General features: G+C 36.5%; 1 protein-coding gene across 2 annotated transcripts in view; it reads left to right on the top strand.

The window, feature by feature from the left end:
- KIAA0232 (KIAA0232 ortholog) overlaps nt 1-24,732 on the top strand; it is a 53,629-nt gene extending 28,897 nt beyond the window's left edge. The window contains exons 3-8 of one of the 2 annotated variants that reach the window (XM_085309599.1): nt 764-830; nt 3,005-3,086; nt 4,608-7,905; nt 19,138-19,246; nt 20,982-21,079; nt 22,079-24,732. In XM_085309599.1, the coding sequence (XP_085165725.1) occupies nt 764-830; nt 3,005-3,086; nt 4,608-7,905; nt 19,138-19,246; nt 20,982-21,079; nt 22,079-22,258 (3,834 nt within the window). In that variant the 3' untranslated portion in view covers nt 22,259-24,732. Of the gene's footprint in view, nt 1-763; nt 831-3,004; nt 3,087-4,607; nt 7,906-19,137; nt 19,247-20,981; nt 21,080-22,065 lie in introns of both variants that reach the window. The other variant, XM_085309600.1, reaches the window with a different exon arrangement.
- Nucleotides 24,733-24,941: the final 209 nt, after the last annotated feature.

Consider the following 24,941-nt stretch of genomic DNA (forward strand, 5'->3'; position numbering starts at 1 on the left):
AAAATGTACTGAAAAGGAAGCTAGAGTTGTGATGGGGAGGAAATACTGGCATAAAGAGGAGATGAAACTGGCATAAAGAGGAGATGAAACTGTCTGCTTTTCTCTCTACTCTCCTCAGCATTCAACGTAAAGTTTAAAATGAAAAAAAAATGGGCTTTGTAAGTAGCAGAACTGGAATAGGTTTTGCACGAAGACACTTTGAAAACTTTCCTCTCCCTCCTTTCTTCCCGCACATACATCTCTTCATACTGTTCTCCTTCTCTCCTCCCCTCCTGAATCTTCTGTGTCCTGGAACAGTTCCCTTTGCAAAATCGGAATTATGCAAGAAAAAGGTTCAGGCTTACCTTCTTAAAATGCATCTTAGAGATTAGTTAGTATTTGAACTTTTAGCCTGAGACATTCAAAAAAATCCTAAGTGATACAGTACATTAAATGTGATAATGCATAATTTGCAAAATCTTTGGCATACAGTAATAATGTATGTGACTTTATGATTTGAAACCTTAATGTGAATGTATTTAGTTATTTTATGTAATCATTTTGGCATCTGATTTAAGTTATTTATGGAAATGGATTTATACCTAGTAAAAAATTTTGTTGTGTTCTAATGGTTGCCATGCAAAAAGAAAATACATGGCTACTGAGATATTTTTACTGTAGTAATGTCATTGTATAAATGTAAAAAATGAATATTCTTTTTATTAAGTTGCATTTTGTGGTTTTTTTTCCCCATTTTGTTTTCTTTTGTAATATTGCTGTACAGAGCTCTGGGATTGAAACTTTAGTGGAGGAGCTTTGCTCCAGATTGAAAGACCTTCAGAGTAAGCAAGGTAAGTTACAATACTTTATTCTTTTGAGATTGTATATTTATCAAGTACATACTGTTCTGAGATGGGGGAAGGGCTGTTAATTCAGTAGCTTTTCATGTAGGCAATGCAAGATACACTTGAATAGTTTCGTTCAAATAGTTTGAACAGTTATTTAACAGAATGTGTTGTTTACCTAAGAAAGGGTCATTCACAAATGGGATTTTCCATATGAAAAGATAAAATTATTCATGTCCAGCTATGCATACTTTTTTTAGTAAATATTTTCTATTCAATATTCCTCTAAAAAAAAAGTAGGTTTGATTCTATTCCTTTTGTATATAGATATTTGAAAAGAACAGATGTCCTCAAAATTGGTGTGTATTAGCTATTTCTGTGAAAATGATCTATGAGTAGCAGTCACACAGAAAGGCATGGTTAAAATTTGCAGGCTTTAGGGAGAACTGTGATGGAGGCTTTGTATTCTTAAACTTAGAGCAGGGAGCCTAATACAGAATTGTGGCGTCCTCAGTGAAAGTTCACTACATAGGAATGTTTATTCAGGCACATAACAGCAGCTTTTGACACAATATAAACAAATTAATATACTTATGGTGTTGTATAAATAGCAATAAATAAAAGGTAAATAAAATTTCTTTCTTTTCTGAGGTGTTGGCTAACCCCTGAAAATAAGAATAAAACAAATCAGGAAACCTTGACTAAACAGCTTTAATGTTGAGTACCATTCCCCTCGCCTCCAAAAAAGCCCATTTTCTTTTTTTAAAAAAAAAGTTTAAAAAATTGAAATAGACTGACTAAATGTACTTCTTTTCTGTGCATAAATGTGCAACTTCTAACTTTTGCTTCTTTTTCAGAATAAATATTTACCTGCTTAAAGTCTTTTGTTTTTAAATAGCAGAAGTATCATTAACCAGCTCTAAGTGTTTTATATCGTTTAGCAGTGACACCTTCTCACTGAGCAATAGCAATGCTGACTATTTATTTTGAAAAAAAGTGAACTTGGTGTGTATCTTGCTACTTCTGCCTAGTCCCCTGCCATCTTACAGATTTTAATAAAAAGATTTAAAAGTCTTTAAAGTCAGCTCTTGCTCAGGAAATTTGCCTTATTATGTATTCACCCAGAAGACGGCAGCTACCGCAAGGATACTTTCTTTTACTGCAATACATGAGAAATTAGATGCTACCATATGATTAAAAATGAAATGTTTAACTAAACGTTTTTGTTTAACAATGTAAGAATGAGCTAAGGATTTTATAGAATCACAGAATCAGTAAGGTTGGAAGGGACCTCTGGAGATCATCTAGTCCAACCTCCCCACTCAGCAGGGTCACCTAGAGCATGGCAGACACGGTTGCATCCAGGTGGGCCTTGAACATCTCCAGAAAAAGAGACGCCGCCACCTCTCTGGGCAACCTGTGCCAGTGCTTTGTCACTCTCACAGGGAAGAAATTCCCCCTCACGGTCAGGTGGAACTTCCTGTGCTTCAATTTCTGCCCATTGCCTCTTGTCCTGTCACATGGGACAACTGAAAAGAGTTTGTCCCCGTCCCCTTGACACCCTCCCTTCAGGTACTTGTACRCATTGATCAGATCCCCCCTCAGTCTTCTCTTCCCCAGGCTGAAGAGGCCCAGCTCTCGCAGCCGTTCCTCATAGGGCAGRTGCTCCAGCCCTCTGATCATCTTTGTAGCCCTACACTGGACTCTCTCCAGTAGCTCCATGTCTGTCTTGTAGTGGGGGGCCCAGAACTGGACACAGGACTCCAGATGAGGCCTCCCCAGGGCTGAGGGATCACCTCCCTCGGCCTGCTGGCAACAGTCTTCCCAATGCACCCCAGAATATATTTGGATATGAAATAACTAAAAGCTCAATAAGAAGCCTCATAGTGAGGGCACTGTTAACCCCAGTATGGCCTGCAGTTGCTGGCTGGTCATATTTGGTGAAATTTGTGGGCTTTAACAAGACAACTGTAGAAAATTTGGATCTTGAGTGATACTTTATGTTTTTTTAATGCATAATAATAGACTATAAGTGGTTTGTTCAGTTATTTGCAATACTATATGGAAATATATTACTATTTATAGGTGTAAACCCTGGTGCATTTTTCTGAAATATTGTTACAAAATACATCGGCTTCTTGAATTTTCTCTTAAACATTTGCAATTTTTTTCCAAAACAGAGGAGAAGATTCACAAAAAGTTAGAAGGCTCGTTGTCTCCTGAGACTGATTTATCTCCCACAGCAAAGGATCAAGTAGAAATGTATTGGTTTTTTTTATTATTTGAGACTGTTTTCTATTTTCTGTCTTTACTCCCGTATTTTAAAATAGTGAAGTTAACTTAATGTAAAATCTAGAATTCTGTGAATGCTGGGAAGTAAAATCTTTTTTTCCTGCCATCTTCTTTTGCATGTCCTAAATATTTAAATAGGGCCAATTGATACCACAGGCTGATTTAACTTACGGAAAAGTCCTGACTGTTTTCCTTTGACTATATGCAGACCTGAATTCTAAGTACTGTGTTTTAGCTTTCTTAAGACTAAGTCAGCTAGGCAAATTAAAAGCCCTTAAAATAGCATTAATTGACCCATGGCAGACATGGTTTCCTGCCTTCAGAGCTCTTTGTCTTCTGTTGCAGAAATGGGAAACTGAAGCTGTTGATAAACAGAGGGGTCTTATACTAACTGAGCTGGGTGTCACTGAAGTACCAAGAAGTTTTGTCTTTGACTGCAGTTGGAGAGATGACTGTTGCTGGTTTATTTGGTTGTTGTTCGTGGTGTTTTTAGTAATGGCCATTATTATTAGCAGCAGCACTCTAGTAGAAGCATTGCTAAATGGATAACAAATCTTCTAAAAACAAGTGAGAGAGCTGGTTGTCTTGCTGTGCATTTAAGTGAGCAAAATGTCATTCAAATCAACATACTAGTGACTCTAGTATCACTCAAAACAACACTCTTAAAATTATAACAAGGAAACTGTCATAAATCTACACACTGGTAATAGTTACTTACTTACCTGACTTTGAGTGTTTTTTAGTAGGTTTTCACTGAAATACATGTATTTAGTATAAAATTCTTGACTATCAATTCTGTTACTTTGAACATCACAGGAAACCATATTTTAGCCTTGTTGTTATCGGCTAAAGTTCCGACAGCATCTTAAGCTGTTGTAGAAATTAACAACCTTCTTCCATGCCCCCAATAACATAAGGCATCTTTAAAAATTGGAGCTTRGTGAGTCTCTTTGGAAACCTTGTCGATGATGATGTTTCATTCTTGCATTAAAAAAAAAAAAAAAGGAAGGAAGAACTAACTATGTAGAGGCTAACAAAATGTCTCACTTCACAAAGAAGAATCAACAACTGATAAACTGCAATTCAGGACTTCGTTATTGATACCTTAAATCAAACATGATTAAGTAAGAAATCCTGAGTGACTTGCTACATTATGTGATAAACTAGAGGTCAGATCTTCACTATTTTAAGCATCCACAATTTCTGTCTAAAACAGGAGAAAGTTTAGTACTCCCTGAAAATCAGAGTGTTTATTTTGAAGTCTATTTTTAAACATGCATTAATATAAGCATTAATATAAACACAAAGTTTTTCCTCATCTCCTCTTTGTTAAGATTCAAATAGAGCTATGAGTGGCATGTGGATATGTAGAACAAACTAGATTTCTTGGTATTAGGGATAGTAAAATTGTGGGTTTTAGTAATGCTTTCTCATTCTAATGCCTATCTGAAGTTCTAAGATCTGAATGTCTCCTTTTTGTTTTGTTTTCAGGTACTATGAAGCATTTCCTCCTCTTTCTGAAAAGCCAGTTTGCCTGCAGGAAATCATGACTGTATGGAATAAATCCAAAGTATGCTCTTACTCCAGCTCCTCATCTTCATCCACTGCTCCACCAACTAGCACAGATACATCTTCTCCAAAGGACTGCAATAGTGAAAGTGAAGTAACTAAAGAGAGAAGTAATAAAGTATCTGCCACTGTACATGAAAGAACTCAGCAGAAGAAAAGCAAAAATGAAAAAGAAAACAAGTTTAGTAACAACAGTGTTGAAGATAAGCCTGTTTTATACAAAAAGCAAGTCCGACATAAATCTGAGGGAAAGATGCGTCCTCGCTCCTGGTCATCTGGTTCCAGTGAGGCTGGTTCAAGTTCTAGTGGTAATCAAGGTGAATACAAGGCATCAATGAAATGTATTAAAGTAAGACACAAAACAAGAGAGGTTCGAAATAAAAAAGGGCGTAATGGGCAAAACAGGCTTTCAGTGAAGTCTGGTGAAAAGGCTGATAGAAAAATCCACAGTGGAAGCAGTAGCAGCAGCAGTAGTGGGTCCRTCAAACAGCTGTGTAAAAGAGGTAAAAGGCCATTAAAAGAAATTGGAAGAAAAGAAGCAGGCGGTAATGATGGAAAAGATCTGTATTTAGACAGCAGAAATGAAAAGGAGTACAAAGAAGAACCCTTGTGGTATACTGAGCCGATTACAGAGTACTTTGTTCCTCTAAGCAGAAAGAGCAAGCTTGAGACTACATACCGCAACAGAGAAGATATATGTGGTGTGACATCAGAGGCTGTAGAAGAATTATCTGAATCAGTGCATGGTCTTTGTATTAGCAACAATAATATTCATAAAACATACCTCGCAGCAGGTACTTTCATCGATGGTCACTTTGTAGAAATGTCTGCAGTTCTAAATGAGGATATTGACCTCGCTGGGACCTCAATATGTTCTCAACCAGAGGACGACAAATATTTAGATGATGTTCATCTGTCAGAATTAACGCACTTCTATGAAGTGGATATTGATCAATCCATGTTGGATCCTGGTGCCTCAGATACGATGCAAGGGGAGAGTCGGATTTTAAATATGATTCGACAAAAGAGTAAAGAAAAAAATGATTTTGAGGCAGAATGTTGCATAGTGTTAGATGGAATGGAGTTGCAAGGGGAAAGTGCAATATGGACAGATTCAACCAGCTCTGTTGGTGCTGAAGGGTGGTTCTTGCAAGACCTTAGTAATTTAGCTCAATTTTGGGAGTGCTGTTCATCTTCTAGTTCTGGTGATGCAGATGGGGAAAGTTTTGGAGGGGATTCTCCTATTAGATTCTCCCCCATCTTAGACAGCACAGTGCTTAATTCACACATGCTTGCTGGCAATCAAGAGCTCTTTTCAGATATTAATGAAGGGTCTGGTATAAACTCTTGTTTTTCAGTGTTTGAAGTGCAATGCAGTAACTCTGTTTTACCATTTTCTTTTGAAACACTCAATTTGGGAAATGAAAATGCAGATTCTAGTAGCACTGCTAATATTCTTGGGAAAACACAGTCTAGATTACTAATATGGACCAAAAATAGTGCCTTTGATGAAAATGAACACTGTTCCAATCTTTCAACGAGAACCTGTAGTCCATGGTCACACTCGGAAGAAACACGTTCAGACAATGAGACTATAAATATTCCATATGAAGAATCCACACAATTTAATGCAGAAGACATGAATTATGTAGTTCCTAGAGTGTCTTCAAGTTATGTAGATGAAGAAATTCTAGATTTTTTGCCAGAAGAAGCCTGCCAGCAACAAGCTAGAACTTTAGGAGAAATGCCCACTTTAATTTTCAAAAAAAAATCTAAACTAGAATCTGTCTGTGGTATTCAGCTAGAACAAAAAGCAGAAAGTAAAGACTATGAAACTACACAGGGGTGTAGTGAAAGCAGTCCACATGGAGAAGGCTACAGCTCAGGGGTTATTAAAGATATCTGGACAAATATGACGGACAGAAATTCTGCAGCAATGGTAGAAATAGAAGGAATAGAAGATGAATTGTTTTCAACTGATGTAAATAACTATTGCCGCTGTTTGGATACAGAAGCGAAAGGTGAAACCCTCCAGGAGCCCAATAAAGCAGTGCAAAGATCAGAATATCACCTTTGGGAAGGTCAAAAGGAGAATTTAGAGAAGAGAGCATTTGTTTCAAATGATTTGTCAAAAGTAGATGGTGGTGACTATACTACACCATCAAAACCTTGGGATGTAAACCAGGAAAAAGAAAACTCATTTATACTTGGTGGTGTGTATGGGGAGCTCAAATCATTTAACAGTGATGGAGAATGGGCAGTGGTGCCACCTAGTCACTCAAAAGGGAGCTTATTACAATGTGCAGCTTCTGATGTAGTGACAATAGCTGGTACAGATGTCTTCATGACTCCAGGTAACAGCTTTGCCCCTGGTCACAGGCAGTTATGGAGGCCATTTGTGTCATTTGAACAGAATGAGCAATCAAAGAGTGGAGATAATGGATTAAATAAAGGTTTTTCTTTTATCTTCCATGAAGACTTACTGGGAGCTTGTGGTAACTTTCAAGTTGAAGAACCAGGGCTTGAATACTCATTCTCTTCCTTTGACCTGAACAATCCATTTTCACAAGTTCTTCATGTAGAGTGTTCATTTGAGCCAGAAGGAATTGCATCTTTCAGCCCTAGTTTTAAACCTAAGTCAATTCTGTGCTCTGATTCAGACAGTGAGGTTTTACACCCCAGAATATGTGGTGTTGATCGAACGCAGTACAGGGCTATACGAATTTCTCCAAGGACTCACTTTCGCCCAATTTCTGCATCTGAACTTTCCCCAGGTGGTGGAAGTGAGTCAGAATTTGAGTCAGAAAAAGATGAGGGAAATATTGCTGTCCCTTCTCAAGTAGATGTGTTTGAGGATCCACAAGCAGATCTCAAACCTCTGGAAGAAGATGCAGAAAAGGAAGGGCATTATTATGGAAAATCAGAGCTTGAATCTGGAAAATTCCTTCCCAGATTAAAAAAGTCTGGAATGGAGAAGAGCGCGCAGACGTCATTGGATTCCCAGGAAGAATCGGCTGGGATGTTGCCAGTAGGAAACCAAGATCCGTGTTTAGAGTGTAGTATGAAAGAATCTCTAGATGGGAGGGCAATGGAGAGCTCTAAAGTAAACTGCAGAATAGTGGAGCCACTTGAGGAAACTAACAAGTTTTGCGGTTGTAAAGCAGGGTGCCACTTCCCTACATACGAGGATACTCCTGTTTCTTCAGGAGAACTTGAACAGGTATGTAGATATGTAAAAGTATAGAGTTTGCAGTTAGCAGCTGATTATCAATAGTTCAAGTCATATGGCAGTTTAGAAATATATGACATTTATAGTGTATGCTCACATGGCTCTAAAACCTGTCTACCTTAGGTTTTTAGCTTACCTGATTGATATATAATATGTTAAAGTGCACATAATTTTTGAGTGAATTTTGATTCAAGCCTTTATTTAAAAATTAGAAGAGGAAAATCTGAAATCAGTCTTCTCCATATGAATTCCAACTTGAACTATTATTACATCCAAATAGAAGAGTATAGGCTTGAATTATTGGATATAAACTTCATCAATGAAAGGTCTGTAGAAAGGCTTTATGTTATGGAAATTATTTTTTTTTTGTCAGGGAAAATATGAATACAAAAAGAAATAAAACATGGGTACAAAATGTACTCCACAATAGTGTAAGGAGGCCTCAGTATAACTAAGAATTAAACTCAGTTGTTTTTTTTCCAGGTAATTATTACAGTAAATTAAGTCATAATCAAGAGTAAGAAGTCCTTCCAGCCAAAAATATTCAAGTACTTATTTATAAGGTTGCATTTCTTTATTGCCATCAACTCCCTCTGCTCTTGAGGAAAAATGTTTGACTAGCAAAATCATTTCAAGTTGTGCACCCAACTTAAAGAAATTATCTGGATAGTTAATTTGCATTTTATGTTTACTTTTCCTCTTCAGTCTCACCTTCCATGTACTCAGCAGTTGTAGCATCTTCATTGGGAGGCAATTTTCTGCCTTTTCAACTGAAGAATTGCAACCAGCTTGTGTTGTACTGATTGTATACTCCTGAATTGTAACTTTGAAAAAGTAGTTCACTTATGGGAAAGCTAACATTTTTCGTGCTAAAACTAACGTTAAACTTTCTGTTGAACAAAATCAAAATCTTTACTTTTTTCTTCCTAATCTATTTTTACTCTCGTGCTCCTTCAAATTACGTACTGTTGTTGCTACTCCTTGGCCGTGCTCATCAGCTGATGTCTGCTGCTTGTACAAGAGAATCAAATCTGTTGGTTTTCCAGGCTGTTTCTAGAGATCTTTCCTGCTGCTCTGCTAAATTTTTAGAGATGAAGTGTCTCCAAAAATTTTTTTTGGAGTGTTAGAAGTTGCTGTGTTTGTCCTAGGCCTTGCAAAAAGAGTAACTGGAATTTTAATAAACTTAAGCTGTAGGTCAGAGGAGATTCTGGAATTACATTTTACCAAGAATAAAGTGGAATCTTAACTTCATTGTACAACAGGACAAAATAAATGAACCGATGGTATCATACAGGTGTCTATGATAGTGAGAGACTAGGTTCCTTCGAATCTCTTTCCAGAGCTTTCTGGATCCAAAGTGTTCCATGAGTATGCTTATCTAAATTTATCTAGAGATAAAGAGAAATGAGGTTTAATTTGAGTAGAGGTTGTAGAATTAATTGATTCATTGTATAGATCAATATTTTTCTAATTTTTTTAATGAAACCTCTATGCTTTATTTTATTGATTATAGACAAAATTTAAGCATATTATGTTACCTCACTGTTGGATCAACATTAGTATTCTAGTCATGTTATGTGATACAGGCACCTCCAATGTTTTTACATAAATAATGAACTTGAAAATAATACTGTATAATTGGAAATAATTCTCTTTTGTATCACGTAAACTCTAATTAATATGCAGACTGTACAAACATATCTGTGAAACACCTCCTATTTATAACAATATAAGAGAATATGTTTCAATTCCTTCCCTTTTCATCTTCCTCATTAGTGCACTCCCTTTAGAATTATAATATATTTTGGGTATGAATCTGACAATAGCTCCTGCAGGAGCTCTTCAAAATTGAACAGATATTTACATATCTAACCTTAAGTCTTTAGAAAAGTTTTTTAAAAAAATAATTACTGTAGATCAGTTTTTTCCTTTCAAGTAAATGCTCCTTTTACCACTTGGCTGTGGAGTTGTGGGTAAACATGCATGAACTTTCTGGTCTGGTTAATGGTCATTGAATATACTATTGCTGAAATATCAACAGATCTGTAGTATATAGACTCTGATCTAGTGGATGTGCTCTAAAAATGCTTATACTATTGAGTTGTTGACACAAATAAATGAATATCTAACTTGTGGGTTCTGTTGGGACTGTTACCAAACTTCTCAGATCTGAACACACCTGGAGCAGTGCCTCTGGGGACTAGGGAATTTGACTGGGAAAACATAAATGTTTACGGATCTCGTGACTTATCTGAGTTATTAGATTTGATGAGGTACTTCACCTGACTGGAAGAATACGTTGCAAGTATATAGCTTGTATAGGAAGACTGGCAAGAGGGGAAGGGAACGGGGTGCCTTACACATGAAAGCTATATACAGTGGTTCTGAGGTCCATAATCCAGGAAATAACTTGCTGTAAACCCCTTGGCTAGTAATAAGAGGGAGACAAAATGCAAAAGGTCTACTTTAGGTCATAAAACCAGGAGAATAAAATGGAAAAAACATTTAAGATCACTTAGCAGAACCAGCCACATACAAAGCAAAGGTCTTTGGGGTAAAAAGGATGAAGGCTGCTGGGACATCTAAGAAAGATTTGATCCAGGTTGTTCTTGATACATGTGGCACGTGACAGACCATGAAAGCAGCTACAAAACTCTCAGCTCTAACTTCCTAATTGATAAGATGTAATTTGCTGAGATGTTTGAAAGCTTTCTGTGTAAGAAGGACTTTAAAATAATGGAGCATTATGACAGCATAAAAATTGAGGGGGAAAAACAAGGTATAAAGCAAGACAATAAGATAAATATTTGGTATAACTAGAAGTCCTAGAAGTAAATCAGAAACAGAAAGAAGACTAAAGAAGAATTTTCAGGGAGACAGAATGAGCAAGCATGGGAAACTGAAAAGATAAGTCAAGATAYTATTTTAAGGATTTTTTCAATTTTTCAATTCTTGTTGAAAAGACAGCTAACTGAACAAGGGAAAAGTACAGATAAATTATACAGCTAGTTACAGGAATATTCAACTGATTATCATTCTGTGATTCTGCGAGGAGCAGCTGATTTGAACTCAACCTAGGAGAATACTTTATTGAAAACAAACAGAAAACAACCTTTAAAAAAGGAAAACATACTCTTTTAGAAGAGGAAAAGGGAAGCAGGGTATTATCTCTCTCAAACTTTCTGAACAAGTATTTTCACTTGGATATACCAGAAAGTGAAAAAGTTACTAAGTTTTGGGTTGAGAAGATGAAATTGCATACTCAAAAGTGCTGATGGCTTTCTGTCAAAATGGAAGTATTACTGGAGAGCAAGGGAGATCATTGATTATCTGGTCTGGGAAGTAAAAGGGGAAAGGTGGCAGGGAAAAAAAGCATATTAGTAAAAATTCATGATGATACCAAACTGGGGAAGTCTGCAGTGACACTGAAAGACAGAGTTAGCATCAAAAATTTCTTAAGCTAGAAAAATGGTCTGAAAAATAAAATGTAATTCAGCAAGGACAAATACAAACTCCTAAAGAAAAATAATTCTCTACACAAACACAGTTTAAGGAGTGACTGGCTAGGAAATCACGTGAAACAGAAAAGCATCTTCATGTAGATCATAAGCTGAGCATAAATCAGCAATGACACACATTACAGAAGAAGGCAACATTGTGATATGTAAATAAGAATGCCCTTCTGGAAGAAGGGAAGTAATTGCTCCTCTGTGCTTGGAACTGGTAAGCCCTCTGCTGAAGTACCCTGTTCGATTTTGATTACCTTGTTTCAAGAAAGATGTCCTGAAGAGAACAACCCAAGGACTGGGCATCACTGCTTTTGAAAAGAGATGGAAGGAACTGAGGTTGTTGTATATCAAAAAGAAGAAACTGAAGAAGAAACCAGTAGTATTGCAGAAGCCACTTAAAAAGTTATAGGAGATAAGCAAGAGGCTGTCTCATTCTGTAAGCTCTGTTACGTGCAATGGGTGTGGATGTGATGACTCTAAACCACTGTGAGGAAGAGAGTTCTAACAATAAAATCRATTTACTCTAAGACTTAATTATTTTTAGGGAAGCAGTGGAAATTCTGTCTTGGGAGACATTCAATGTGAGGAGGTGTCTGTTAAGAATGAAGCTTTGTAGTTGATACTGTCTTAGTGCAAGAGTAGACTAGATGGCCTCCCAGAGTCCCTTACATGTGTGTTTTCAGTGAAATTCCACAATTAGATGACTGCCAAATGAGTTTTAAAAATAGAGTTTTGACTTTGCTTCCTGTGCTTGTCTCTGACTAGCTTTTTGAGCTAGGTGGATCTTCCTTGAATAACTGCTGAACTAAAATTTGGATCTGTTCTTTTGGAATGGAACTCACTGAAGCTCACTGCTGCTTTGACTTCCAAATTATGCATGTGCATCTTTACGTTCTTACAGGTAGTAAAGGACTTGCAGAGCAGGTTCAAGAAAACTTTTTTACTTAGAGATTAATATGACTTTTACTTTTCCAGTGATTGGTTAAGAAAATGACAGTCATAATGCTTCAAATAATATTCAGATCATAATGCGACCTTAGTGCTTTTTCTGTTCAGATTGTGCAAAGCTCTTGTCATTGCCTTGGTATTTGTCAATACGCAGTCTGAAAGTAGAAGTACTTAATGCTGATGTTTTTGAATTAGTGGCTGAAGCTCAAGTAGTCTATCCTGAAAGGCCCATCAGTCTACATGGGAAATATATTTTCTTTATTTTTCTGACATAGGAGAGCTCCAAAAAGTGAACTGGGATTGTAGTGCTCATGACGTATGGAGAGGGAGGGGGAGAGAAGAGGAATCAATAGGAGTCTTGAGGTGCTTATGAGAGCTGGAAAGAAGAGAATTTTACTCTTTGGTAGCAGAGTTTTGCCCCAAAACCTTAGCAAGAACAGTGGAAAAGCTCATGCTTCTGTATACTGTGTTTTTAGTTAGTTGTCAGATGATTGTTGAAGCAAGCTAAATAATCTCAGTTGTCTTATTTTGACACTTAACATGGGAGCCAAGACTAAGGTCTGCTCTTTCACAGTCAGTCCAGTGTTAGTGTATCAGTTTTGGGTACAAATCGTAAATACTTTTCTATGTAGTGAACTTTTATATATATATATATATATATATATATATATATAAAAGCTACTGAAAAGCTAACTTTCCTCAAGTCTCTGTTCTCATCTGTGTAGCATTTGTGCTTTTAAAGTAATGCAAGTATTACAAATGGTGACATAACGTAGACTGTAAGATGTAGGTTTAAGAAAAATAATGTCAAGTGGCTTGAGGGGTTTTATAATCTTATAGCAAGAGGTTGGGGACTGGAAGACAAAGTGTTATGTGAATCGGCTGCAGAGTAAGTATTGTTACATGGTCTGCTCCTTGACAACGTGAGATAGAGGATATCTTGAAGGTGCAAAATCTTTAAATATTTTTGCAAGGTATTCCTTCCATGAAAATGCACTAAAGTTTTGTCGATTTTTTTTCATTAATATTAGAAAAGCCACAGATATCTTACAGAACTTTTTAGAAATCTCAGTCTGCTAGCTAACTTTGGTTTCAGAATCTGTTCCTTTAACAGATTGTGTATGTTTTTATAAATTAATGTATGTGTTYACATGTATTAAAAAAATTCCGTGAACACAGGACAGTCCATAGGTTTGGACTTTGCAAACCTCAGTTTACTAAAAGTCTTGAGGATGGGTAGGCCGAGAATGGGAGGAATTTCCAGAGTTACGGTTTTGCATGGATAAATGCATGCGATGAATGCATGCGATGAATTTATAAAGAGTAGATGGATTAAATCACAGAAGAGAGAAGGATGCAAAAGGAGAGCTCATAAAGGCATGCAGTATTTATGCTTATATTTGTGACAGCAGAATAAATAATATGTAAGTGTACTTTGACACTTGTATTTATGTAAAAGGAAAAATCTGACTAGAAGAGTCTAGCTAGCAATCCTTTTCCTCCTTCCTTCACAGCAGTTTTTAAAAAGAATTTGAGTTCATTAGCAGTAAGGTTTCTGCATTTGGCAGGAGATTTACGTGGCGTCAAACACTATTGAAGTACTGTTAGAATTGCTCTTTTATTAACTTGAAACTTTTACAGCCCCTACCCAGAAATACAGAAATAATTAGAAGAACTTAAATGTAATCAGCTCAGAAAGGGTGAAGACGAACAAAAAAAAATCATCAAGTATATTCTCTCCTGTCTTGGTTGCAGTCTTGCTATTTGGTTTGGAAAGACCCTTTGTGTTGTTTCTTCCATCTATAAATAGAGGAAGCAACTATGCAGGGGTTTGGCACTATAGGAGAAATATCTGTTGAAGTATAGGAGAGGGGATTTTAGTATTTGTTTAAGGTTGCATGAAATAGATTTTTCAGTCTCTTCTGTATTTTGTATAGAGAATCAGCCTAGTAAAGTAGGCAAAACAATTTAGCAAAGCTTTCTCTTTTAAGAAGCACTGAAGCTTTAAAATGTCATTGAAGAGTAAAACAGGGTAGCTAGGTTTTATTTTTCTCTAATTCCTTGAGCCAGATGGCCTTTAAAACTCTTTAAATTTGTCAACCCCAGCTCTGAGAAGATGTCCTTTGTTCTGTACACAAAAAAGGAAAAGCTGGAAGAGCGGGACAGTGAAGAGATTGACAGAAAGGCAGGTGTGGATGGGCAGAGCAATTGTTATTTGATGCTTCGCATAAGTTTTGCTTTAAGAAGAGTGTTCTGTCCAGTATAACTGTTCTAGCTAGCAAAAAGYAGTCTGCCATATGGCCTCGTAGTTCTTGCTGGGGAGATCTATCTGTAACTGTAGGAAAAAGGTTATGTTGGAAGCAAGGAGATCAACAGAAAATATGGATGCCTCATACAAAATTAAGTGTTCAGGAGCAGAAAAAAATATTTCTGCTCATGCAGGCTGTAGATGAAAACATATAAGTTGAAAAACAAATCCTAAATCAGTTGTTGGGGGAAAAATATATTTCATAGTCTTAAATGGTCTCTTTAACAAATTTCTCTGAGTATGCAAATAAAAATTCCTATCTTAATTTTTTGTTCCTGGCAGAAGATAACACAGTAAATTATTACTAGATTATCTGAGCAAGCAAACTCGTACTTGAGGGGAAATATTTTACAAGAAGATTGTGGGGGGGTTGGGTTTTTTGTTTTTTTCTTGTTTTTAATTTTCAGTATGCACTTCTGTTTTAGTACTTCTGTATAAATAACCAAATAGAGGAGAAAGAGGAAGGAGAAGATAAATTAACCCCCCCTCCTCAACCCCAAGTTTCTCCTGCCCTTGTTCCTGGTCTTTTCCATCTACATGTTCAAATCTAGTATTTCAGAGGTGACAGTGTGACAGTACCAGGTTTATTGATGGAACATAGTATGATTAGGTCTCTTTTCTGGAACTCCACTTCTGTGCTTTTAGACCTAGTCTTTCTCAATTTTGTTAGTTGTTGTTCTCTCATCTGCCTAAATGTCCCCGTCAAAGATGTTTTCTACAAGTTGGCTTAGTATCGTATTATACAGAAATTGCAGTTAGATTTCCTGTATGCCTGCAAACCAATGGTACTACTCACATGTGCTGTTTATCAGGATGCCAGTTGGTGAGAGCTGAAAAATGTTGAGTTGGATACATTCCTTACTGTAGTCAGTATGGAACATTTTATGCAAGCAAAAATGGTAAAAGACTAAAACGTTCCTCCCAGATGGTAATCCTGGTAGGTCCAGCTCTACAATTTGAAGCGTTAACCATAGCTGAACAGTTTTTCCTTTCCCTAGATCAATCTAATACAATATTCTGCTACATACTTGCACTACAGTTTGATCAGCTAATGAATTATTTACTGCTCTCTGTAGCAGTCGTGCAAACAAAGCAGCAATATGATAAAACTGTGTAGAACAGTAATCTTCCTTGGTTGTCTTCAAACGTGTGTGTGAGTGGGAGAGGTGAGGAAAAATCTCGTCTGTTACAGGAAATGGCACTGATATTGAAGGAAACAGTCTTTCTTTTCCCTGCCTGTTTTTCCTTGTGTTCATCTGTATCCTTAACTAAACACTAAACTGCTGATGCCAGAAGTGCCAGAACTTTCCTGTTAGCCCCTTTGTTTCAGCTAGATTCCAGAACTGTTTTACTGTAATTTGATTTCTGAAACTGCCGTAGAATTTCTAGTTGAAGAAACAACTGTTTGCTTGTGTTCCTTTAAAAAGTGTTTGTACTGATGTTTCCAAAGAATGATTGCTCTCCAGTACACCACAGGTTCCATCTGAAGCTTTGGATCAAAGATCCAGATGGACAAGCCCTGTTGTCCTATGAGGTTCTTCTGAGTTTGTTTGAGAAACAAGACACAGAATGATACTGGAAGGAACAAAAGTCATCTAGATGCCAACAAAAGGCATATAACTGCTATTTAAAGTTTCAAAACTATTTCACTCTACTTTCAAATTTTTACACACACACTGCCAAATATAAAACAGTTTTCTCTGCTTTGGCTTAACTAAGAGGTATGGAGAGGTGAATGAGGGACAGAAACAGTAATACAGGTGAAAAAAGAACTGAAATTTTTGTTTCTGCATATAACTGCACAGCTCTAGCCCTAATCCACTGAAAATTACTAAAGAATTATGATTGAAGTCAGCCAGGATTTGAGGGTAGGAGAATCTTGCATAACTACAAAATTATACCAGTTTTTGTGTTTCTGAATGCTGAGATTCTCAAGTAATTCTAGAGCCTCCAGTTGAAGATAGGTAAGAAAAGCTTTGATTATCGTATGTCTAGCTGTAAAACACAAGAAAGGAAACTTTCAGTATTCTCTCTGGCATGCAGCAAGACTGGGAGGGGAACCATTATAGCAATTGCTCTTGTCTTGTCTTTGAGCTCTACTTTAGAGGAAAATACAGTTTTGGAGAGGAAAGACTTGCTCTTGCAATTTCTAATACCAGTAGAATTGAGAATTGCAATTTAGATGGGTAGATGAAAAAATTAATAAAGCTTCTCATAAACCACTGGAAGTGTGTGTGTGTGAGAGAGAAGAGGAAGCATAAATAGAAAATGCAGTTTTAAAAGGGAGAGAGTTGGTATTCCATATTTATTGGTTAAGGATAGTTCTTTAATTCAGATTTTCTTCATGATGACAGACTGTGCAATTGTAGTAAACATCTAAGCAACCATAGGAAAAGATGTTTTTATTCAATGAGTGTTTAAAATGGATTTCAGTTCCCTCACAAACACCATCCTCTCCCTCCCCTTCATTTTCAAAATGAATCGAAACTGCCACACACTCTTGGAATAAAAACTTTGTGTAAAACTACTTGAGAGTGTTTCTCTGTTAGTCATTTAGTTTGGATTAGAAGAGCAATTTTGAAGCAGATCTCCTAATTCAGCTATTCAGTGTACTTCAGCTCTCATTTTTGGACCAGTTTTATACTGGAATTTATAACTGGATTCTTTCTGGAAGAAAATAACCCTAAGAAATGCTACTTGTGGGTGTACAATCCACAGCTGGATTTGACTGATGCTGGTCCAAAGTATGAACTCTCAAAATACATTTAGTATGGGTAACAGGTCATCTGCGTCAATCACTTTGCTTTACAGATCTGCTCTGAAATCTAGTTTAGACGTGGCATTAGTTGTTCCATGYGAACCAGTGTGGGTCCAGAAGGGCCCAAAGCCCTGCTGTGCTGCTTCTGCAGGCAGCCACCTGAGTGTCTCTGACCTCTCTACAACTGCTGCTTTTGAGGCAGCGATGGAGGGACACCTGAGCTGAGTCAGGCTGAAGCCAGCGTGTCAGTTCAATCACCAGGCCGCCCTGAAGCAGACGTACAGGTTCTGATCGCAGCTCGGGGCAGGAAGCAACGCAGCTGTAGCTCGTAGGCCCTGCCGGACCCGAGCTGGCTCTGCGTGGAACCTGCCAGCCCGGAAACCCTGGTTCATCCAGCAGATCACGTGTGCAGACAGGAGTGCAGGTGTGACAGCAGCTTTGTGAGAAATCTTGGAAGTTAATAAAGCAAATTGTCTGTGGAGTTAGATGCCCTTATATATAGCCAGCAGCTGACCAAGTCTTCCATGATTTAATTTATATGCAAATACCAAGATTTAATGCCAGTGCTACGTCGTGCTGTAAGAACACTGGGGCTTTGTTGTTGCTAATACAGTTTTAATTCCTTTTTCTGGAGTTAGAGTTTGGGCTTTTAGAGGGCAGTTTTGAAGAGATTGTCCTTTGGTGTTGGAGGAATGTTACAATAGGAAACCAACATAGATAATTCAATACTCATTATAGCAGAATTTTTTTTTTTGGGGGGGGGGGGGAATTGAATATGGTAGATGCTTCTGAGTACAGCACTCAAGAATTGCTCATTTGATTTGGATATAAACTCGGTGTTGAAATTTCTTTGTTAATGCTTTATAATAGCTAGTTGCACCATAGTTTGTATATGAATCATTCTGGTTGTATCTACAGAGGATGTTACAAGACTGCGTATTTTGAAGATCAATGGGGTTGTCACAGACACAGTCATAAAACTAGGCACATACCTGTCTTGACAAACTCAGTATTTTAGTCACGTCCATTAATTTCACAAGAACAAGGTTGTGGTAAAGTTAAATTAGCATTAAAATATGAAAGTATTGAGGCATTTTTAGTGAGTGGATTATTTTTTGCATAAACYCTTAATTGACTTTATAAGGACTTTTTTCCTTGCTTTGATGCATCAATTCTCTAAATTTTTACTATAATGTCAAATTAGTGTTACTATTACTAAGTTACTCTTCCAGAATTTAAACATTAAATTTTGTTGCTGTTTGCTGCCATTTTTTTTTGTTGCTGTTGTTTTACACTGACTGTTTATCATGTTGACTAACTCTGCTTCACTGTTTCTGTGTATTTTTCATGTCCTGGGTAGCTTGTTTTCTCTTGTTAAAACAAGATTAGATTACTCAGATTATAAAGTATAATCTCTGTAATATTAGATTATAATCTAAAGTGCTGGAATTTGTCTTTACGCTGCATTTGTACTATACAGCATGAGTAAAGCATGAGCCAAGTAGGGTTCGAACTGGTTGTAGTAAATAGCTCAAGTAATGAGTGTTCCACTGTAGTTTGGCAGTCCTTTCCCATTAGTATTAAAAATTGAACAGTGCGACTTCTGGGACTTAGCAAATTGGTTATATTCCCAGACTTTCCTCCTTAACATGTAAGTATATTATTTATGGTATAATGAAGTGTGATTATTGTCTAAACAGTTTCGTACATTGAATACTGATCTGCAGAGAATGAGTGGCAGCCAGGAAAAACAAAGCTGGTGGGAAAAGGCACTTTATTCCCCCCTCTTCCCCACATCACAGTGCGAAGGTAAGAAGCTATGCGTGTCTGAACTAACTTGCTGTTGTGCTCCAGTAGAATTAAGCACATTTTATTACAGGTTTGAATTGTTACAGGTGAATTAGAATTAGCATCTTATTTTAAAGCAGTAAACTTCTGTAAGGTTTTTTTTGTTTGTTTTTTTAATCCAAGAGAGACCTGAGATGGGTAAGCTACAAATGTAATAAAACTCTAGCATGATTCTAAATAGTTTTTAAATGAACATACTTTTAAAAATAGTCTGTTTATGCAAATTTCCTTATGCCAGAGCTTTGCTTTACAAAGGGAATATGAACGTCTGATTCTGGAAATATTTTATTAACTTTGGGAATATTTTTCAATTTGAATAATAATTATTAGGTAGTTAATTTTGTAAGAACGCAGAAATTGCTTTTTATGTGTTTGCATAAACAACATGCAATGATTCAGTGAACATGTGGAAGTTCCTCAGGTTGGGAAGCAGAGGGCCCTGCCTCTCAGCTGCTCCTGCCCAGTGACAGCCTGCAAAAATTTCAGTCTGTTCAGTTAGAGATCTGTTTCCCTAATAACCCAGAAGCAGGTTAGCAACCAACTAGTAATTATTATTGTTTTTTGAGTGCGTCTTAAACAGCAAACATTTAGACTGTATTCCTGGTACCTAAATATTCCTCCTTCGGTGGTTAGGACAATTCAGTTTACTTTCAAGAACATCTTCACTTATTTTACTCACAGCTATAGAAATATGTTTGCACTATGTAACGGACAAATCTCTGTCTACAGGACTTTGATCTGCACCGTTCTCCAGGACAGGTTGCATAGCCTCCTGTAGAAAAATCCACAATATTTACCGAATAAAAATGTTTAGTGTCCCCTTGTAAAGTGCCGTTCCTCCCTCCCCTTGATAATAGCAGCAGTGTTGTTAGTGTAATAGCAAATACTCCAACTGGGCAATCTTGAGTATGTATTTTACACAGAATAATCCTTTAATTCCTGTGAGTCAGTTGCGTAATCTTTTTACTGACATCTGCTGGTGAGCTCACATAACTATCTGTGTTTCACCATCTCCCTTTATCAGAGGAAGATACTGAATGTACAGTACAAAATAGCATGAGATCCAGAACTTAGTACAATGGCAAAACTTGTGTTGAGTAGCTCCAGAATTTCATCTATCTTTGACTAGATTTAACAAAACCAGGATTTTTTTCCTCAGAGCTAATGTTATTCTTTCACAAATCTTTAATTGTATCCAGTTTTCTTTATGGATACTGATATGTGTGATCCATACTTATATATGGATATTATAATATACTGAAGGTTTATTCTGGTAGAAGCAGAAACCATAGCAGTTCACATTATGGTTTTGCACTTCAGTCAGGATCAGGCTGCTGTTGCAGTAGATTTTAGATAAGTATAGAAATATGAGTGATCTAAAACAGCATGTGGTATCAGAATTAAAAAATTTACTGAGCTCCTTCTAATAAAACAAGGTAAATCTTGCTCTTGCTTTTTTCTGGTCATCCAGGTAAGATTTGATGATATTTTAGTAAGATACTTACTATGCTTAGTTTTTTAAAAATGTAAAACTTGAATGTCTAATGAGCAGAGAGTTTATGTGGCTTAGAATGTGAATTTTAAGACTACTGTTCTAGGTTTTGTTTTGTTTTTTTTGCTAAACATAAATAATGATGTTTCTGAATTCTTTTTTTTTCTCTTCCTCCTCTGAAACAATCAAACAAAAAACACTAAGAGTGTTATACAAATGCCAAGGGAGAGAATGGTGTAGGAGAATTTGCAGATGTAAAGGAAACACCCAATGGTGATGAACATCTTTTAGATTTTAATATGGTAAGTTTGTCATTGGTTTGGGGTAGGAGTTTTGTGTTTATTTTATAAGGGAGCGCCACCACATCTTTCATAACAATTTTCAGTATTAAAAAATGAAATGAAAATGGCCTTAAATTAAATCCCTAACAAAAATCCTTCAAAACTTTTCTTTCATCGCTTTTTTTAATCTCTTCTTTGTCTTGGATATTCTTCTGAAAACTCCTCACAGCACTCAGGTTTATACTTTTAGTAGTTATGCAAATTCAGTTCCTTTGGGAATACTTGTTTTTTGCTTGCAAAGCATGTTAAAAATATTTATCTTATTTTCCTCAGTTTCTAACTTCACTAAATTCAGGGTGTGTGCTGATGGGCACTGTAGAAGGCAGAAGGGGCCAGTAACCAAAAGGAGCGAACATAATGTATGCTCACTTCTCTCCTGTCAAGCAAAAAGCTGATGTACCTAGTGGGGTGGATTTTTGGTGTTTTGTTTTGTTTTGCTGAAGGGAAAATATTCATGTGCACATGCAGTTACTGATAATGCTTTTAAACTTTATACTGATGACAAGACTTAAGTCTTACACTGTGACGTGCTTTCTGTAACTTTACTGATTCAGTTGACAATGTACTGGTTTTGCCAGAAGTTCAGGCAGATTTAGTGATGCATTTCCATAATATTTATTCCCAAAATTTGGAGATAATTTTAGGAATAATTTTCTAAATTATCAATGATGATATTGCATTCTAATTTAGTTCACCCTTGTTTCTCTTGCTGTTTTGTGCAAACCCTATAATTAAGGAATAGGGGGAGAAAATACTCTATTTTATTTTATTTCTTCTCTTGCTGTTCTCTAGTCCTTTATACATAATGGACTAAGTCAGAGAAAAGAAAAGCTTGCACTGTGACTGTGCCATCTCTTCTGAACRTGTGTAAAAATGCTGTAATATGTACCAGCCCAGAAGCAAACAAACAGGTTGAGTTTTTTATTGTTCCCAATCAACACTATTAGTTTACATCCTTAGGTTTCTTCTGTTTATGAAGCAAGATGTGCAGATGATATAAATTCTGAAGCAAAACCAAATGGCTTCAGGAAGAACATCTACTCCAGTGATAGCTCCAGCTCTGAAGACACAGCTTCAGAAGGTGGAAGTGAATGGGCTGATCCTTGTGAGGAGGAGCTTTTTTCTCGAACTCAACTATAAAAACTGCAGAGTAGAACAGATGATTTAAAAGTAACATGAGATGGAAAACTATTCTTGAGGGTCTGTAGCTCTAAAACAACAACTTGAGTTTCCTCTTCAGTTAATGGATTCAGATGTGTATTTATCTTTCTCTTCTTGCTTATTTTATAGATGAGGACACAGCTGTCCTGTTGAAGATTTTTTTCCCCCCAAAACTGTTAAATTCTTGGCTATTTGAACTAGACTAGATTGTGTTGTCAAATCAAGAACGGATGTGCATGTGCTTGTCTTAGTAGTACCACTGCTTTTTTGCATCTTAATTGCAGTTATTTTCATTCGTAACTGTAGCCATACCACTATTACTATCTTAGCATCGCAGTGTCTACAACTACTTCTGCTATTCAGAGACTTTAGCTTTTGGCACATTAGGCTTTGCTCTTTAAGAACTGGGAGATAAATACTTAACACTGTAATCTATCAGTGCCTTTCTGAATGCAGGAGAAAAGCATGAATGACTTGTCCAGTCTTCATTCAGTAAATCTCATAACTTTGAAGTAGGAACAACAGGGTTGTGCTTTAGAGACTTACAGAAACTGTGTTTTCTATCCTATGATTCCCCCTCTCCCCTTCCTGCAAACCAACACTGAGGATACCATGGTTTGTATTTTTGCTAACTGGAGAAGCCAAGGATTTTTTTGTAGGTATGGAGGCAATGTGGGCTTTTTTTTTTTTTTTTTTTTTTTTTTTTTTTTTTTTAGCAAGTTGCCGATACAGGGCAGAAGTTTAAAAAGAAGGAGCACCAAAAAGTAATAAACCACTGGGGTGATGTGTGGATTGTTGTGAATTTTGTAACAAGTAATGAGAATGTTGTCTTGTTGCAAATGATGGCATTCATGTAACCTGCAAAAGCATCCTATACTGAATTTGAGCCTGAATGACTGAAACTATCTAAAATGCTCAGAGTGTTCAATGTTTTATATGCAAAGGGTCAGTGCTTCACTTGAAAGAAATCCTGTGGCTGCTGCAGTTAGCTGCTGTTGTGGCTGTAATTTAGTAAATCTCGTAGTTCATTTTGTGTTTCTGAGAGAATGTGTGGGGCAAGTTACGTGTGTGGTGGGTGGGGGTAGGGAAAGTGATGACTTACAACATACATGTGTGATTGCAGTAGTGATTGTTGCTTTATGTGACTTGCTTTTTAAATTTTATTTTGTTAACTTAGAAAGTCAATACATTGTCAAGTTGCATCTGTACAAGACTATCAACTCCTTGTGCTTTTAACACATTATGCAAAATGTATAAGCCAGGAGGAGCAATATTTGCAAAACTAAACATTCTAAGTTTTTACCGACTCATAGTTTAAAGAACAACAACAAACTAACTAATCTATACAATAGCAGCATGTTTATAACATCAGGAAGTGCAGAAAGTCCAATACTGACTTGAAAAGCTTAACCATTAATTTTGACAGGCAATAAACCTCATGAGAACTAGTTGTTTGAAATGTGAGCTGAACTGGCTTTGAAATATCTTCTATGCTAGGAAGGTTTTCATAATAACTGGGTTTTGTTGCCGTTATTCAATTGATAGTATAAGAATTGAAATACATGGTTTAAAAAACCATGCCATTCTTTGTGCAACACTTCTATTGAAATCCTTACTTAAAATTGGCTTGGTTTGTCCTTACCCAGGGACTTTTTTTTTTTTTTTTTTTTTGTCCTCCTATTAAACTGTATGTTTTAAGGTTTGTATTCATACAAAAAATCTTTTGACACTTTACAGGTTTTTTTCTTAATTTATTTGCAGACTTTGGATAGATTTTTATATATTTTACTTTCTTCTGGAGCTTCCTTGAGAGGTTGTTTAGCACCTGCACTGAGAACTATTTAACTGTAAACATGAAAGTAAAAAAAAAGAACTTTACACACAAATTCTTCTAATCACTACAGTGAAGAATGGAATAGAACTTCATTCTAGAATAAGAAATGACCAAATGGATATATTTCAAACACAAACTTCAGCTCAGTTTATTTTGGAGAGAGCTGCTTCTTTGGCAAGAAAGGGCTCAAAAATAGCAAAGGTGTTGCTTATAGTTACATTATGGCATGTAATATTCCAGCACCTTTGGGGAAAATAAAATGGTATATTGAGCTTGGGCAATAACAAATTGTCTTTACTTGTTTTCATAGTTTAATGGCTAAAGCTCTAAGGCTTTCAGTGAGAGTTGAAGTGTGGTTTTTAGTTTTTCTGTACGGATAGAGACACACACAACAACAACAACAAAAGCATTAAAGGTTGGCAAACGCTGAACCGCACTGTGGTATGAAGCGCATTGCATATCCATAGCACTGAAGTATCAGTTTTCCATTCCTGGGCTGAAATTTGTTTCTACTTTTTGCTTCAAGTGGTTGTATTGTTCTGATCTCACGTACACCAGAGTAACTGATTTTGTTTTCTTGTGGAGTTACTTAACACCAAATAAAAATATAAAAGGACAATTGGATGGTGTGTGAGTGTGTGGKTTTTTTTAGCTAAATTACATAATTTTGATAGAAAACAGTAATTAAGAAATAAACATTCTTAAGTAAGAGCTACTATGAGACTTCCAATTTGGGAGTCTTTTTCCTAACTATAAACTCTTAGCATCTACTTCTATGCTTTTTCCATACAAGACAAAAAACAATTAAGTACACTGCATGTGTCCTTA

The sequence above is a fragment of the Rhea americana genome, unplaced genomic scaffold, assembly GCF_003343005.1.
Source record: "Rhea americana isolate MKP2758 unplaced genomic scaffold, rheAme1 scaffold_30, whole genome shotgun sequence".
Taxonomy (NCBI): domain Eukaryota; kingdom Metazoa; phylum Chordata; class Aves; order Rheiformes; family Rheidae; genus Rhea; species Rhea americana.